The sequence below is a fragment of the Eurypyga helias genome, unplaced genomic scaffold, assembly GCF_000690775.1.
Source record: "Eurypyga helias isolate BGI_N326 unplaced genomic scaffold, ASM69077v1 scaffold39688, whole genome shotgun sequence".
NCBI classification, from domain to species: Eukaryota; Metazoa; Chordata; class Aves; order Eurypygiformes; family Eurypygidae; genus Eurypyga; species Eurypyga helias.
Window position 1 is genome coordinate 10,562 of NW_010268309.1, and position 15,047 is coordinate 25,608.

At 42.9% G+C, this 15,047-nt stretch overlaps 1 protein-coding gene across 1 annotated transcript in view; it reads right to left on the reverse strand.

Annotated features, from left to right (window-relative positions):
- The window catches only part of LOC104514144 (ectonucleotide pyrophosphatase/phosphodiesterase family member 2-like), a gene marked incomplete at its 3' end in the record, with an annotated part of 24,250 nt that extends 9,430 nt beyond the window's left edge, over positions 1–14,820 (reverse strand). The window contains 8 exon segments of the mRNA XM_010157713.1: positions 30–149; positions 1,355–1,434; positions 2,547–2,644; positions 3,892–3,952; positions 5,925–6,050; positions 8,134–8,289; positions 14,225–14,327; positions 14,626–14,820. Coding sequence (XP_010156015.1) covers positions 30–149; positions 1,355–1,434; positions 2,547–2,644; positions 3,892–3,952; positions 5,925–6,050; positions 8,134–8,289; positions 14,225–14,327; positions 14,626–14,658 — 777 coding nt within the window.
- Between the last annotated feature and the right edge of the window lie 227 nt (positions 14,821–15,047).

A 15,047-nucleotide genomic window follows, 5' to 3' on the forward strand; every position in this document is an offset into this window, starting at 1 on the left:
GAAAGAGGAGGAGGGAAGCTGAAACTTACTGGTTGACCTCCCCACCATCTGTGATTGAATTTCTCTCGCCCTCGAAGGCTGAAGCTGGCATCAAACACTGGGTCATACATCGAATTGCCAACGATTCCATGTGATTCAGGATAGAGTCCCTTTGTGCAGAAGTAGATTAATCAGTAAAACCTTAATGCACACAAATCCAGTTCTTTGTAGCTATCTGCAAATATCACTACATTTAGGTATCTTTGTAACTGCACACTAGAAAAGGTTGTGGCTTTAAGATAAGCACATTTAAAACTGCACGTAGTAACGAAAGCAGTAGGAAATGACTGAATTGTTCTAAAAAGCACAAAACCTCCTGTTACTTAATACTTTAAAGCATTTTCACACTGGATAAAAGTTAGTTTGAGGCCATCTGAAATGAGCAAAAATTTATGAAAAGAAGATTGACTTTAACTTTCAGTTCCTCTTCATTAATTCCCTTTCTGGGAAGAGTAATTCATTCTCTGGTTGCAAGAGTAACACTTATAGCATTCATGTTTTATAATGTTTTATCTTCACCAGAGCCTCTGTGAGATAAGAGTTATTTCCAAGAACAAAACGAGGCAAGTCACTGAAAGCCATGGCTTTATATCACAATTTCTCCTTTTATTATTATTCTGTCTTTTATTTAAAAGCAATTTAAGAGGTTTGTGCTCTTCTCCTTTCTCTTGGCCCTCCCCCATCCCCAGCTATTCACTTGTCCATCCCCTCCTCTCTCTTCCCACTTAATGTTTGTTCAGAGACTGCAGCAAGAAAAGAACAGAAATGTAGATACAGGTTGAGACCCTTAGCCCAGCTTTGGGATCACTGTCACACGGCAGCGTTTGCATCCCAGGGTGGGGACAGCCTGGCTGCCAGCTGTGGCACTGGAGCGCCAAAGTGACGGCACGCTTTACGGCGGGGCCAGCGTAGCATGCAGGCACACTCGGCAACTGTGTACGTCAGTGGGCTGCTAAGTCAGCCCCACTGACTTCAGCTACTCCAGTAAAGGAACAACTGCTGGTTGTACGCTGGGTAGGGTTTCAGGGGTGGTTTTTTCCCCCTAGAAAAACTGTGACCTGTAATTACACAGCAGTACAAATACCTGCAAAAGCAGGGCATAAGAAAGCACAGGAAAGCTGTAAGAGTGCATAAGGGTGAGATACATTTTCTCTCAGAACTTCAAAATACTGAAGAAAACACTTAACATAACTGAAGGCTGAAAAGGATGCACAGCGAAGCAGTTTTATTAAAAAATAAAACCTTGCTTCCCACAACCCACATTTCTACTGCAATGCAACATTTTATCATGAAAAAGTCCTTCCCAGGGACTTACAGTAGCAAGGGTGTACAAGTTTGGGAAGGTTTTTGTAGGGTAGACGGGTCTCATGTAAGGAGAATGTGTTCCACAAGATCCTGAAAAAAAATCAATAGGGAGTGCAAACATTAGGAAGCGAAGCTCTCAGACATGGAAAACAAAAACAGAGGAAGTCATTTGCCGTGACTCAAAATGCTAGAGAAACTGGTTAAATTTTAACCGATTTAAATGAACATTCTGCTGCTTCACGTTGGCGGGTCTTCCTGTGAGGCAGCAGTAACTCCACTCACGCACGCTTTGTACTTCACAATAAACAACTGAAATAACGCAGCCAGAGGACTCAAGAACCAGCTACGTTTCCATAGGCTGTTTTCCTTTCCGAGCTAGCCTCCTTCCAGAGCCCAGAGTCACTGGAAGGATCTTGCTAAGTGAAACAACATGAGAAAACGCAGGCTAATTTTAAGTGACAAATATACGAAAGCTGCAGTTGCACAATGGCCTTTGGCCATAGCTCCCCAGATGGCTACACAAAAACGAGGGCCAGCACACACGCACATGGAGGGGGGGGACACAAAAATACTCCCACCTTTCAAGCCTATGGGCACACACACAGACTACCACGCTATACTGAGAAGTTCAAATATGCATCGCGTACAGTACTCCACAAAGCCAGGTGGGTGCCCGTGCCCCCAGAGGGGAGTGCAGGGCTGCTCATCGCTGGGGACAAGCCCCAGCTGGTTATCACACGCCCATCACAGCTCCCGCCCCCACTTACCCATACCTTCAACACTTCTGAATCTAGTGGAACAGATTCAGAAACAATCATTTCTAGTGGAAAAATCTGGGGGCACCTCCCAGCTAGCCTGTAAGAGTGCATGATACACGTCATGTGCTTAAGATGCATTTCTTAGCTGACAAACCCATACGAAGGTGACCAATTCTGAGCAGCTTTCCCCAAAGCAACAGCTCTCTCCCCACGCCGCTTTAGCCAGGGTGCTCTCATCTAAACCAGAGCAAATTCCTGCCATTTTGCTTTCATGGAAAGAAAGACTTAATCTTTGTTAGATCTTTCAGTCAGAGGACCCCTGTGTTTGGGCCAGCCCTTCTACCCACCAGCTCCACCCTGACTTCTGTTGCTCAAGGAACAATGAAAGCAACTGGGCTGCAAGAGATTGTCTGTTATTTATTGTAAGAGAACAGATGTACTCACTCAGTTTTTCAATATTGGGCATGACCTTGTTCCCTTTCTTCATATATGATGCACGGAAACCATCAACAGAGAAAATGATCAAAGGAGGGCGAACAAAGCTAAAAGCAAAAGCAGCAGGAGTGTAAGGCAGCATTTCAAATATTATTTTTTTTTTTAATTTCCACTTGCTCACTGCGACTCCAGAGAATATAAAGTACAGTTGCTGTATATGCCATATGTCTATAATTTTTTTGCTTACTTAACAGATCAGAACAAATTGATAATCTTCAGATTTAGTAACACGCATCCAGTGTTCACACACAGACAGTTAAAAGGCTCGGGTCCAACATAAAAGACATTCTCCCTGAGCAGCTAAAAGCATATAGCCCAAAAAGGCAAGTGCTTATAGAAGAGGGACAAGGAAAAAAAATAGTATGCATGAGTACCCACCCTAGCATACAATCTGTAGTTAAAAACCACATGTCTCATGACAGCTGGTCTTCTCTCTTCACAAACAGAATTCCATGTGGCATTCTGAGTAAGCTCCGTAAGGCAGAGCTCATTCTCCTGTACTAAAGATGACAGTATTTCATGATATTTTCTTATATTTTTATTTACTACTCCTACTAGGCATTGACATGTCCTCAACAGACACACCTGGGCTTTTAATGTTAGTCACCTGCTGTAGGGGTAGGCAGCCACCACTGTCACCAGGAGAAGCAGGGGCTCCCGTCTCCTCCAGACTATCCTCTACTAGCTCAGACTGAGCTGCAACCATGGGCAGCACCTGAACAGACACTTACTTTTAAGGATAATAGCCAACTGGGTTCAGTTGAGCCAACTGGGTTCAAAAGTGCTTACTTTCTCGATGTTATTCAAGTGCTCAAATACCCCACTAAGTCAAGCCTGTATCCCATTGCAATTCAGAAATCCTTTCAATTTAGGAATATAACAGTAAAAGCACAAAATTAAATTAAAAAAAAAAAAAGTGACCTGAACTGTGTTCACATATGGCTCAATCTGAATTTTATTGAAATCAGAAAAACCTAAACCTTTCCACTGACTTCAAGGGAGGCTGGTTACCTTCCCTGTGCAGGTAAGTGAAGCAGACCAACTCATCAGCAGGTGATGAAAGGCCAAGAGTCCAAGCCCACATATCATACACCACTACTCCTCCAGCAGCTCAAAGGGAATGCGTTATAATATTATCAGCCAAATAGCACAAATGACGAAGCAGGGGAAAGCATCCAACGCACTGGTCTTGAGAGGGCCAGTGCAGAAATGTGGTGTTCAGGGGTGCAGGGCAGAGCCAGGGAGCATTGGCCTCTGCTGCATTTGACTTTGTAGTCACGTGCAAACCACTTACCCCGCTGGGCATTCAGGGGCCTTCATCTCTTCACAGTCATCATCCACCCAGTGGGTTTCTCCTACCAGAAAAGTCACATTGGAGGAAAATGTCAAAAAAATAAAGTCTAGCTCCAGTTAATGGACTGTCTTGTCATACTTCCCATGAATAATGAGGAGGTCTTTTCACAAAGCTGAACAAATGATCTGGTTATATTCTATTCAACAAGAATATCCAAACCAGCACTCCTAGAAGTAGCTGTTAAAGCTGGAGTTAAAAGTGTCCTTTTGACCGCAGGAGACAGTGGTAACGCTTTGGGCACTGTGGCCATCTATTTTCTTTCTTTTTTTATTTTCGATCTGTCAAAAACAGGTAGTGCTGCTTCTGGCTGTGAATTCCCACTCTCCTCCCCACCAGCTCTGATGTCTCCATGAGCTGATTCAGCTGGCTAAAGACGTAAAACAAAATTCATTCCGGGGAAGAAAAACAACCCTAAATAGTTTCCAGCTGGTTTAGAGAGCTGATCAGCTCATGGATCAGGTGAGACTCAGACATAGCTAAAAAAAGCATTAATACTCTTTCAGAGCTAGATTAGTTAAAATTACTTTATGTAATCAACTATTTTCTTAAGGTTTCCACTACTGAATGCCGACTATAGAGTGGCTGATGACTTGCACTTTCACAGGTCAATTGAAAAACAAATTATTAGCTAATGAGGCTTGCTTCCTGAACCTGGCACTATTAAAGGAACTGCAGTTCAATTAAAAGAACAAAACAGAAAGCACCATAGAAAAGATCTGCAGGAAATGTGTCCTGCAGCAATTCCAACTGACCATAACAACCCAAGGAAAAAAAAAAAAAAGAAACCCAACACACTATCCTCAGATAGGCAAAGAGGAAACAGTGTTTTCACATAAGGCTTACCCTGTCAGAGGGCCAGCCAGGGTCATTGAGCTCGTTTGTTATTAGCCAATTAAACAAAGATTATGTACATTAACGCTGGAGACATGTAAATTATTCTGCCTTGACCCTTGTAAGAGGGAGCTCACAGAAAAAGCAGGAACTGAAAACTGTGCCAATTTTTAAGTGGTCTTAGCCTTGGGTTTCTTTGGGAAGAGGGAGAATGTAATCTGTGGAGACTTGCTGGAAGTTACATGTTTCATTTGCATTCCCAACAGCAAAACTCAAGTGAAGAAGAAAAGTCCATTTTCAGTGTATGGAACTGGACTATTACAATTTTCTGAACATATGCAGTTGGCCAAAATGGTGTGGAAGAGAAAACTTCAAACTGTAACCCCTCCACCAGTAAAGTTAACAAATGTAAAACCTAAGAACTAGCGGAGATACAAGAGTGAGAATCTGTAGAGCTCATTACCAAGAATCAGAAGACCCACTCCAAATGGGAGACACATTACACAAGGCAGGACATGCTCCAAAGATCGCGGTAGAGGATGAAAATTAAGCATTCACAGCACATCCACCCACCAACCAGGGCAAGCGATACTGTAGCCATGGTACATCTAGAAAATGGCAAGGTCATGTGAAGCCCATGCCACCCAACTGCGAATTACAGCCCTTATATTCTTGCAACTCCTCTTCCACAAGAAACAAAGCCTACAGGTGTTAGGCCAAGTAGTTTGAGCAGGAGCTTTTGTGGTGGGTTTGGGGGGAGGTCTCTGAGACAGTGATAACATATCTAGGAATGCTCCACTCCTGAGGCCATCAGATACCCTTGCTTTCTCTGTGATGCAGGCAAAATGCATCTGAACTACTTCTGTGTTTTGCTTTAAACTCTTCTTCACCCACCTATACCTCTTCTCTTTCTATCAGTATCTCTACAAGCAAAGACAATATTCTTCTACCATCAACAAATTAGAACTATTCACCCTTGCTAGTGCTCAGAAAGTCACAAATGCAATTCCCTATTCTTGCCCCCTCCTCCAAAAAAATCAGAACAAAACAAGGAGGGTTCCTCCTTCAGAAGAAAACTCTTTACCCACAGGGCTGCCTTCTATGGGTTGGAAAGATAAGAGGTAGAAAGACCAAAGACGTACCTTTGCAAACGACTTGGTAATTAGTACAACAATCTCCTCTACTTAAGCAGTCTTCAGAGCAGTGACAAGCATTGTCATCATTCCTGGTTTCTCCACATCGATCTTTGGTACATTCCCAGCCCCGAGCTAAAATATTCACAAGGTAAGCAAGAATGAGAGATTATAGTCAAAACAAAAAGTACTCGCTCGAGTCGTTAAAGTTGGAAGTAAAGTTTATGGCCCCATTTTAGTGACTTCAAGACCTCTGAAGTGGGCAGGTCAACCAGAAACAAAATAGTGCAAGTGCAGGAGGGCTCTTCCACCCACACACAAGTGCTTCTGCTACCCTCAGGTGTTGTACTCCAGGCTTTGGACCACCTGAACCCCAGAAAAAGTGTTGAAAGGAGAAGACAAGAAAGGATCCTGACAGATAGACAGTAGGACTGGAAGCACAAAGTAAGAATTCTGGCATTTCTTGGGTAATCCATTCTTATTCTCCCCAGTTCAATCTGTAGGAAATAAGAGAATGTTGAAAAGCAACTATGCGGATGCAAATTGATGCCTTACTCCCATCAATTCCTCACCCACAGGGTCAGATTCAGCATCAACTGCAAAGTTATGAGAACAAGAGCTGTTCTTCAAGGAAAAGCATGGCACAGCTGCTGTAAAACACTCCAGCTCTTCTCATCTTGCAAATGAAGTTAGGATCTAAGGGCCTGGCTAAATTAGGGTGCTCCCTCAAGGGCAGTAAATTGCTGCACTTTGGAATAAGGCCTAAGGACATAAGTGTATACGTTTTCCATACCCTGGCCCAGCCAAGAAACTTCAAAAATCACTTTAGACAACATGCACCCTGTAAAAAACACACCACATCAGACCAATGTCTTTTACCTGCTTTATCCTTCTTTTGGGGCTTTTTTCTACAAATATGTGTTATTTACAGCATGTGCAAGTGGTAATTGCCTTAATAAATGCCTATAGGAGCATATGACAATTCAGACAACAGTCCCATAGGCTATCCAGGTATCCATACACAATTAGGGATATGGTGCACTGCAGACTGGAGGCTGAGAAACTGAAAATTTGCCCTTTGGTAGCAAATGTATTGTGCTGAACGTCCTCAAAAAGAGCCTCTCATTCTACAGTCATTTACACCAGACGCAAACCAGCGTCAGCCTAAAATTCAGAGTTTTGGCCTGGAATCAAAGGAGTTTTTCATACTGCATTAGCTCACCATTTGTTAGTACCAAGCTATTAAAATGATATTATTGTAAAAAGAACTGAGGAATTCAGGACTCTTAAGCATGGCACATCCATGGGCAATGATATTTGTAATCATTAGACTTTTCTTCTGACTGCTTAGTAAGTACAATTCTTGATAAAGCAAGAAAATGTTTAATGGCAAAAGTAGAAGGCACCTGTGTCAACTCTGACCACTGTGCAAACACTCAAGGAGATGGGTACAACTAATAATTCAAATGCACTATGCTAAGAAGTAAAACATAACTCATGGCCCTCTTTGAAGTTTTCCTTGCCTATGACACATGAAAAAAAAAAACCAAAACCACACCACACAAAAAGAAAACTAACAGTGCTGTATTTCCATCCCCCAGGGTCCAATGAATTCTAAGTCAAACGTTTTTACCAGTGCGGTATATGCATCCTGACATCTGGAAATCAGAGTCTGAGGCAAGGGTAACAAGCCCAGCCTGTCACCTGCAGCTCACCCCAAGAGGAACCATGCCACTTCAACACTCCCAGCTCCCGAGGTGTCTTCAGGAGCAGCTGCAATGCACAGCCCACAGGTGAGCTTGAACTGCTCTAGTATTAAGTTATCACTTGGGAGAAAGAAGGATGGCTGACACGGAATGACCAACCTCCAGCCTTTACCATGCCTCTTTTCATTGTAACCCATAGGTCACACTGGTGACTGAATGGCGATTATTGCTTTTAACTGAGTATCAGAAGATCTGTTCTTCATGTAGTGTGAATAGTACCCTGGTTTTTTGCCCTGGAAACCACGGCCGAAGCCCAGCAGTGAGGAGCGATAGGCACGCATCCCTACTGCTCCTTGCGAGGAAACATTGGCTGCATTCTGGGCTGAGCCGAGCCTGCCCGGTGAGGTGCAGAGGAGACGCAGGTTATGGCAGGGAGCGCTGGTTTAGCAGGCAGGTCCCGACCGCTGGCACAAACCAGGTGCCAGCAGTGCGGGACAGGAGACCCATCGTACCTGTCTTTAAGCACAGCTCATCAAAGTCGAAGCAGCAGCTGTTGTAGCTCTTGCACAGGTTGTCACAGCGGCAGCCAGGAGGCTCTGCCTCTTCAAGTTCAAAGCATCTGTTTTTGCAGGAGCCAGAGGTACTGATCCAGGGGGAATCTGACAGGACTGTGTGGAACAAGAAACAGGGCAACATCTGTCAGGCCAGCAGCGGCGGGATGAGCGGCTCAGCCCAGAGCCGCTCGGATGAGCGAAACCTCGGCTGCCTGCTCTGGGGAAGGGAAGGGAGCAGGGAGAGGAGAAGGGTCGCTTGAAGAAACAAAACAAAAAGGAACAAACTCTAAAAAGGTTGCTCTTTTGGGGGAGAAAAAAAAAAAAAGAAAAAAATAAGAAGGAAGCAGCGTGCTGTGATAACGTCCTGCAAAGAAACAACCTCTAACAATCAAGAGATCATTAGCAGAAATGTATTGAAGTCTCCAAGGCCCCATTCCAGGAGCTGCAGCTATTCCTCAGAAGCAGGCCTTTGTTTTCAGAAACCAAGTGACATTTTCATGGCTGGCTGGGCAGTTTGCATAGGAAAGGACTGCAATTAATCTACGGGCAGTCAGCAGGACTGGGCTTGCTCTACTGGAAGGCGCCAAATCAACGTCAAGCGTGAAAGAAAACTGCAAGATGCTCTATAAATTAATGGAGAAGTAAAGCAAGGCTTTTTGGTGGGCTTCTGCAGAGCATTTAAATTATAAAAACTTAACAAAATACTTAAGTATGTAAGCAATCAATATATCTGAGGTGTATAACTAAATGGAGGACTGCCAGCCTGAAAACCATGAATAATGTGTTAGACTTCAATAATCTATTTATTAGTAAGGGCCCGTACTCTCAAAGCTGATATGTACTTCTCTGTTCTTCTCTCAAAACTTAGTATTTTATACACTTTATGTACTTTATACATTTTATACCTTCTTCCTATGACAGAATCCTACATAGCAGCTTATATGAAGCAGGAAAGTTGCGTGGTGTCCTCTAGGGTTAGTCATACTTTATGAAATAAAATAATGAATGTGTTATTCTTTAAAAACAGAGGTGTTCCAAGGAAAATTTCACAATGCCTTTTGTTCCTTGAGAGACCTATTAAAATTAAGTCTTTGAAATTGTCTTGGGGTTTGTTTTCTTTTAGACCACGGTTTGGTTTTGGTTTTGGCAAACCTCACCATGATTAGCAGTATGATTTTAAGAGGACTGATGCAATGGCACTTTCGGGAAACAGTTGCTCTGATCTTTTCTCATATATTTTTCCCCTACTCTTTTACATAGCTGAAAGTCTAGTTTCCACATAAAATGAGGGGAAATCTCTTCCCAAACAAGATTATTGTCCCAACACTGTGAGAATGGATGCAAAAGAAGATGAAAGGGGAGTTTGGAGGTGACATTGTAGTAGCTGATGTCCCACCAGCTCCCATCCCCAGCACTACTGCTCCACCACTTCTCTTGGAGTGACACTGGCACTTGTTGGAGACCAGCATAAAACCACTTCAGGGAGCTAACCTGGCATCAAAGCAACCCTACAGAAAGATAATGGGTAAGAAAACCAAACCCCCATGGCTGCAGTTATGGATCATGGCAGTGGCAAGGCATATTCATATGAATGCTGGAAAAGGTAGACGGACAACTGTGTCTTGCTCTGTGTGGGGATATTTTCCATCAGGTCAGTAATGCTCCGGGCAACTAACATTATACAGATAGTGAAGTTTCACCCTATAGGTATATACACTGCAAGCACGCTCTTAATGAGCCATCAGTATTTTGGCCATCAGGAGTCCCAAGGAGCTAAAGGCTGCGTATCTATGCTGGCAACACACAGGTAAGTATTTTCTTAGCTTTGTGGCCTGTTGGTGTGAGCAATGTTAGAAATTAGTCGCATGAGATTTGTTTCAAATCATGCGAACACTGCAGATTTTCAGAGATGTGAACTCTCGTTCCTTATTCTTAATAACAGCTGCCTCCTGCCAAATGCTTCTGAAAATCTGTTAGTAAATAATATTTCCATGTTATCTAACCTTTTCTACTGCTTTCCTTTTTGGAAGCCAGGTAACATATAATCCCAGACCCAGTAAGCTGCAAATCAAAGGTATTATGGACTCCAAGGTATTGCATACTAGCATGCACTACACATCCTGGCATTGCTCCTCATTTCATAAGGATGAGAGGGAGATCATGTAAGAAAGTCAAAAAACACATGTCAACATGCATTTAGGAAAGAGAAGGTGTAAAGCTGACTGGAGATTACATAAGGGACCAAGTCAACTGCAGCTCAAGGAATGTAAAGCTGTTGTAAAGAGCAGCTCCTTTATCAGGCAACCCCTGGAACAAACTGCCCACATAGGCTGTGCAATCTCTGATCCTGGAGATTCTGAAGAACAGGTTAGACCAAGATCTGTCAGGAGCACTTCAGTAATAACTGACCATGTCTTTGGATATAGAGAAGGTCCACATAGCTGTTCAAGGCCCCCTCTAGCTCTACCTTCTATAACTGCATGTAGGGTTTCCATTTCACCTAAGAAAGGTTTAGCCCAGCTACCTTGTCTGGTTTTGGGTTTTTTTTTTTTTTAAATATCTCTTGACAACTGCTTTATTACACGTGACAAATTACCCCAAATTACTTCGTAATTCAAGTTACACTTCAAGTTACACCTTACAGTTCAAGTCAATGTAGGACACTTTCCATTTAGCAACACAAAAGAGGACTTGATTTAATTCCTCTGATCTCCGAATACATTAAGATCGTTCCTTTGTTTATCACGCTTGACCTTGCCTTTGCAGCCAGACCATGATTTTCAGGTCGTGCACAATGCCATGGCATGGGTACTGGTGCATGCAGAATAGTTTAAAAATATATCATCAGGAGCTCCATCCCTGGTGAGCATTTTTGAATTAACAGAAGCTCCTGCAAAGAAAAAACTTACACAATTTCAAAATCCTTTCCAAAACCCCACATCCCTCCCCAGCTCCTGCAATCACACCATGCAGCAGGCAGAGGGACCTCAACATGAAGATCCTACCCTCCTTATTTAATACATAAAGTTTTCACGTCTTTTTTCCATGCCCCTTTTTTTTTTTTTGCCAACTCATCTCAAAACAACCATCTCAGGACTGTCTCTTGTCATAGGTTAGAGAGGAATGTTACATAGGGCAATTGTGCCTTCCTGATTCAGTCCATGGAGGTTATTACATTTCCATTGTAGTTGTGCTATATTTACCTTGGAAAGTGCCATATCAAACTACTTGCTCTGATTCTATCTGACATTATTTAAAACAAAAAAAAAATTCAAATCCATTTACTTCCACTAATATTTCAGTCATAAGACTACATAATATAGTCACGCTTTCACAGTCATTACTGGAAAGAGACTACCTGGTAAGAATTTTCCATTCTGGATCTTACGGATCCTACATGGATCCATCACATACCTATGCAAAACATCTGAACACCAGTTTTGCTAGATAATATTCATATTATGAACTTGCATTTCATTTTGTAGAATACCATTGCAATGAGTAAAATTTCAGAGAAAATCACAAAGTAAAATATACATCCTAACTGTACCAATACAAGAAAGAGATGACTCCATTTTTAATGCCATGCTTAAAAATCCAGTGAGAAGGGATAGAAAAACTTCAGTGTTTCTCCTTCCAAAACTTAAGAGATCCTATAATGAATGAGGAACATGCTTTAAGAGACTACTAAGGCCATTTTCCCTGAAAGTGCTTACAAAGATGTCTAGAAAGTCATAAAGCAAATAACTTTCACAGGCAAAGTTATGAAAAAAAAAGGGATCTTTGGTTCTCTAATGTCTTTTAGAAATTTTAAGTCAAAATATTATTTCAATGAAATAATTTGTTGGGTACAAGTATTAAGCATCCCAAATGTATAAAAGCAGATATATCTGTACGCTGTAGAAAGAAAAAGGGTGGGGGTTTAGGCAGTATGGTACTTTTTACATTCATTTATATGGACTTGGGGAAAAAAAAAGAAAACCAAAAAAAAACCCACACCAAAAACAAAACCATGTTGGTTTTGACTCATGGAAGAGTCCAACGCCAGATGAAAGCTGAAATTTGCTTACAATCATGGCATACCCCTGAAGAAATAACAAATTAGTCATATACAGTAATGGTTGGTAAAGAGACAGTGTTTTGTCAATCCAAAATAACTAGCTCTAAACACCAAGAAACTTGGAAATAAGTAAGCCAAAGCAGAGTGCAGTTGAAAAGTAACTTATAATAATCTTTTATTTGGGATATTTCACTGCATTGGGCTTCTGAAGAAGTATAACTGGAAGTCATGCAACTCAGAGAGCCTAAATAGATAGGTTCTACAATCACAGTGCTTTAATTTTATTAAGAAAAGAACCTATCCAGTGTAACCTTTTACTGTCTCCTTTAGACCGATGTATAGTGCTTTATTCTTTGCTATCACATCTCCTTTTTTTTTTTTTTTTTTTTTTTTTTTACTGCAATAAAAGTAACTAAGCTGCGTAAACATAGAAAGGACAAAACTCTCCGTTACTTTTCTGTCTCTCATTGTTGCACCCAGGACTGGACTACTTCAGTGCCAGGTCCTGGTCTAATCCCACCTGTGACAAATTCTCAGTAGATTGCCAAAAGTACTGCATCTCCTGCCCTCTTGCAAGAGATCCTGTATTTTCTTGGAATGCTGAGCTAAACCTCCTGCTATTGGGAACAGCACGCAGCTAGTGATTCCAGCCCTGACAGTGTCGACCAGTGCTGGTTGGCTCCACAGTTGGCACCGGTGCGTGGCAATGGGTCCCCAGTATCAAACCTATGGGTCTTCAGGGAAAATCAACTGCCCTAAAGCCTAGACTGTCACCAGTGAAAGCGAAGCAACTGGCAGTCAGGTGTTGAAGACAGGAAATTCAAATCCTTCACATCACTGTTACACACACTACACAACTGCTCTAGAGTTAATGCACTAGGAGACGAAAATAGAAATAAATTTGGTTTTCAAGCTAATTTTTTTACTATTATCTAAAGAATCAAAAGGAACAGTTACTGTTTGGTAACCTAAAATGCCTCTGCTCAGTGATCAGCAGCCCTGGCTGGGGCTGTGATTAAACACCAGTTCCTGTGACAGATAGGGGACAGAGGGACAGATTCACTACCAGGAACACAACAAACTCAGGCCACGGTAAACAATTTTATAGTTCAAATTCACAAGCTATCATTACAGGCGGGTATTGCAAATGAAACCCTTTCACTTCAGTTATATTAACCAGCTCTAAGTCAATGACCACAGGTTTCCTTTCTCCTGCCAAGGGAAGGAACAGAGACACAAGTCAAGCCTACTTTTTTTTTTTTTTTTTAAAGAGAAAAGACCAGTTTTCCATTTTATATATTTTTCCACTCAGACTATGCCTGAGCTCACAAAACCTTATAGTGCCTCAGAACACAAACAGTCCCTTCTGTTGCATGTTCTTGCTTTCCTCCACAGAAAAAAGGAGGCGAAAGTAGACAGACGCCTGGGTGACAGCACATCTGGGTCCAGGCGGGACGCGAACACCTGCTCCGCTCCGCTCCCCCCGGCCCCCTCCGCCGTCAGATGTCCGCCGTATACTGTTCACAAACCAGCATGACCTCAGGAGCCACAGAAATCCCCAAAGCTTTTCTCACCAGCCCCTCTTGAAAGCATTAATCACGTTTCTAGAAACCGCTTCAATAGCTACCAAAATAAACCCAGTACCCTTAAACCCATCGGGGAGTTTCTCTCAGCTCTGCGAGGGCAAAACACAGCAAATGCTGCGCTGGGGCTGATGAGAGCCGTCTCTGTGAGACTGACAGTGCTCAGTCCTAAAATAAGCTAGATTTTCTGTAGTCACATGCACACAGAGCAAAAGTTTAAGTAAATAGGAGCCCTATAGGTGAGTCCCAAAGGTCAACTGACTCGGGCTCGGCGAGTTAGTTATTCTTCTCTATATCCTAGAGGGAAAAGGAACAAGCAAACTACTGTTTCGGAGCAGGAGTGGTTTCTAACCACAGTATATAACATAAGGGTACTGCGATGTACAATTAATGTCCGTTACTGTACCTGAGACCGGGCCCTCATCCCATTCTTCAGATCTCCTAAATCGATTTGTTGTAAATCCGATGCAGACATTTACTCCAAAGGCAAAAGCAAATAAAGATATAACCTGCAAAAGTAAAACAGCTAAGTGAGCAAAGTGTGTGAAAAGCAGGACTTTGGAGCTCAGAGCGTTCCGACTAAAGGGGCAGGGATGGTTCTCTGTACATTCGAGCTCCCCAGCGCTGCAGTTCCCATCACTCGAGCAGCAGCTGACAGCGTCACCCTTGGAGAGTAACGCAAACCAGACGGGCTTTATGAATAAAACATCTCTTTCTCAAGCTGAAACGCTCCTTTTTGTAGGAACTTATTCAGGAGAGACGGGCTACTCCTCCTCGAAAAGCAAACACGCTCCTCTCCTCCCCTACCTGGTGCGAGCGGACGCAGCCCGTCGGAGCCATCCTAGAGGGTTCTTGAAAAGCCTGCGCCGCACCGTCGCCTTTTCGTTAGAGTGAGCGCCGAGCTCTGTCCGCCTCGGGAGTTGGGGCTATTAGCTACAAGTAATCCCACCTGGGGAGGTTGACAGGCTCGTGTGATTTGTCCAGGGGGTGATTTCATCATGTTTCACTCACAAATCGCAGCTCCGAGTGCAAGAAGCTCCAGGCATCATCCCTCGCTGCGCCCTCCCCCCAAACACACACGCACGCTTTCATGTGGTTTCCTCTGGCAAGGCAGGGCTTTCTCATCTCGCTGCGGCCAAGGGCTGCTCCTGCCCCTTTTATTCTCCTCGCAAAAGTAACATGGTTAAAAGAGAAACCAAATGCGTCTCCATCTGGCTCAGGGAAGAACG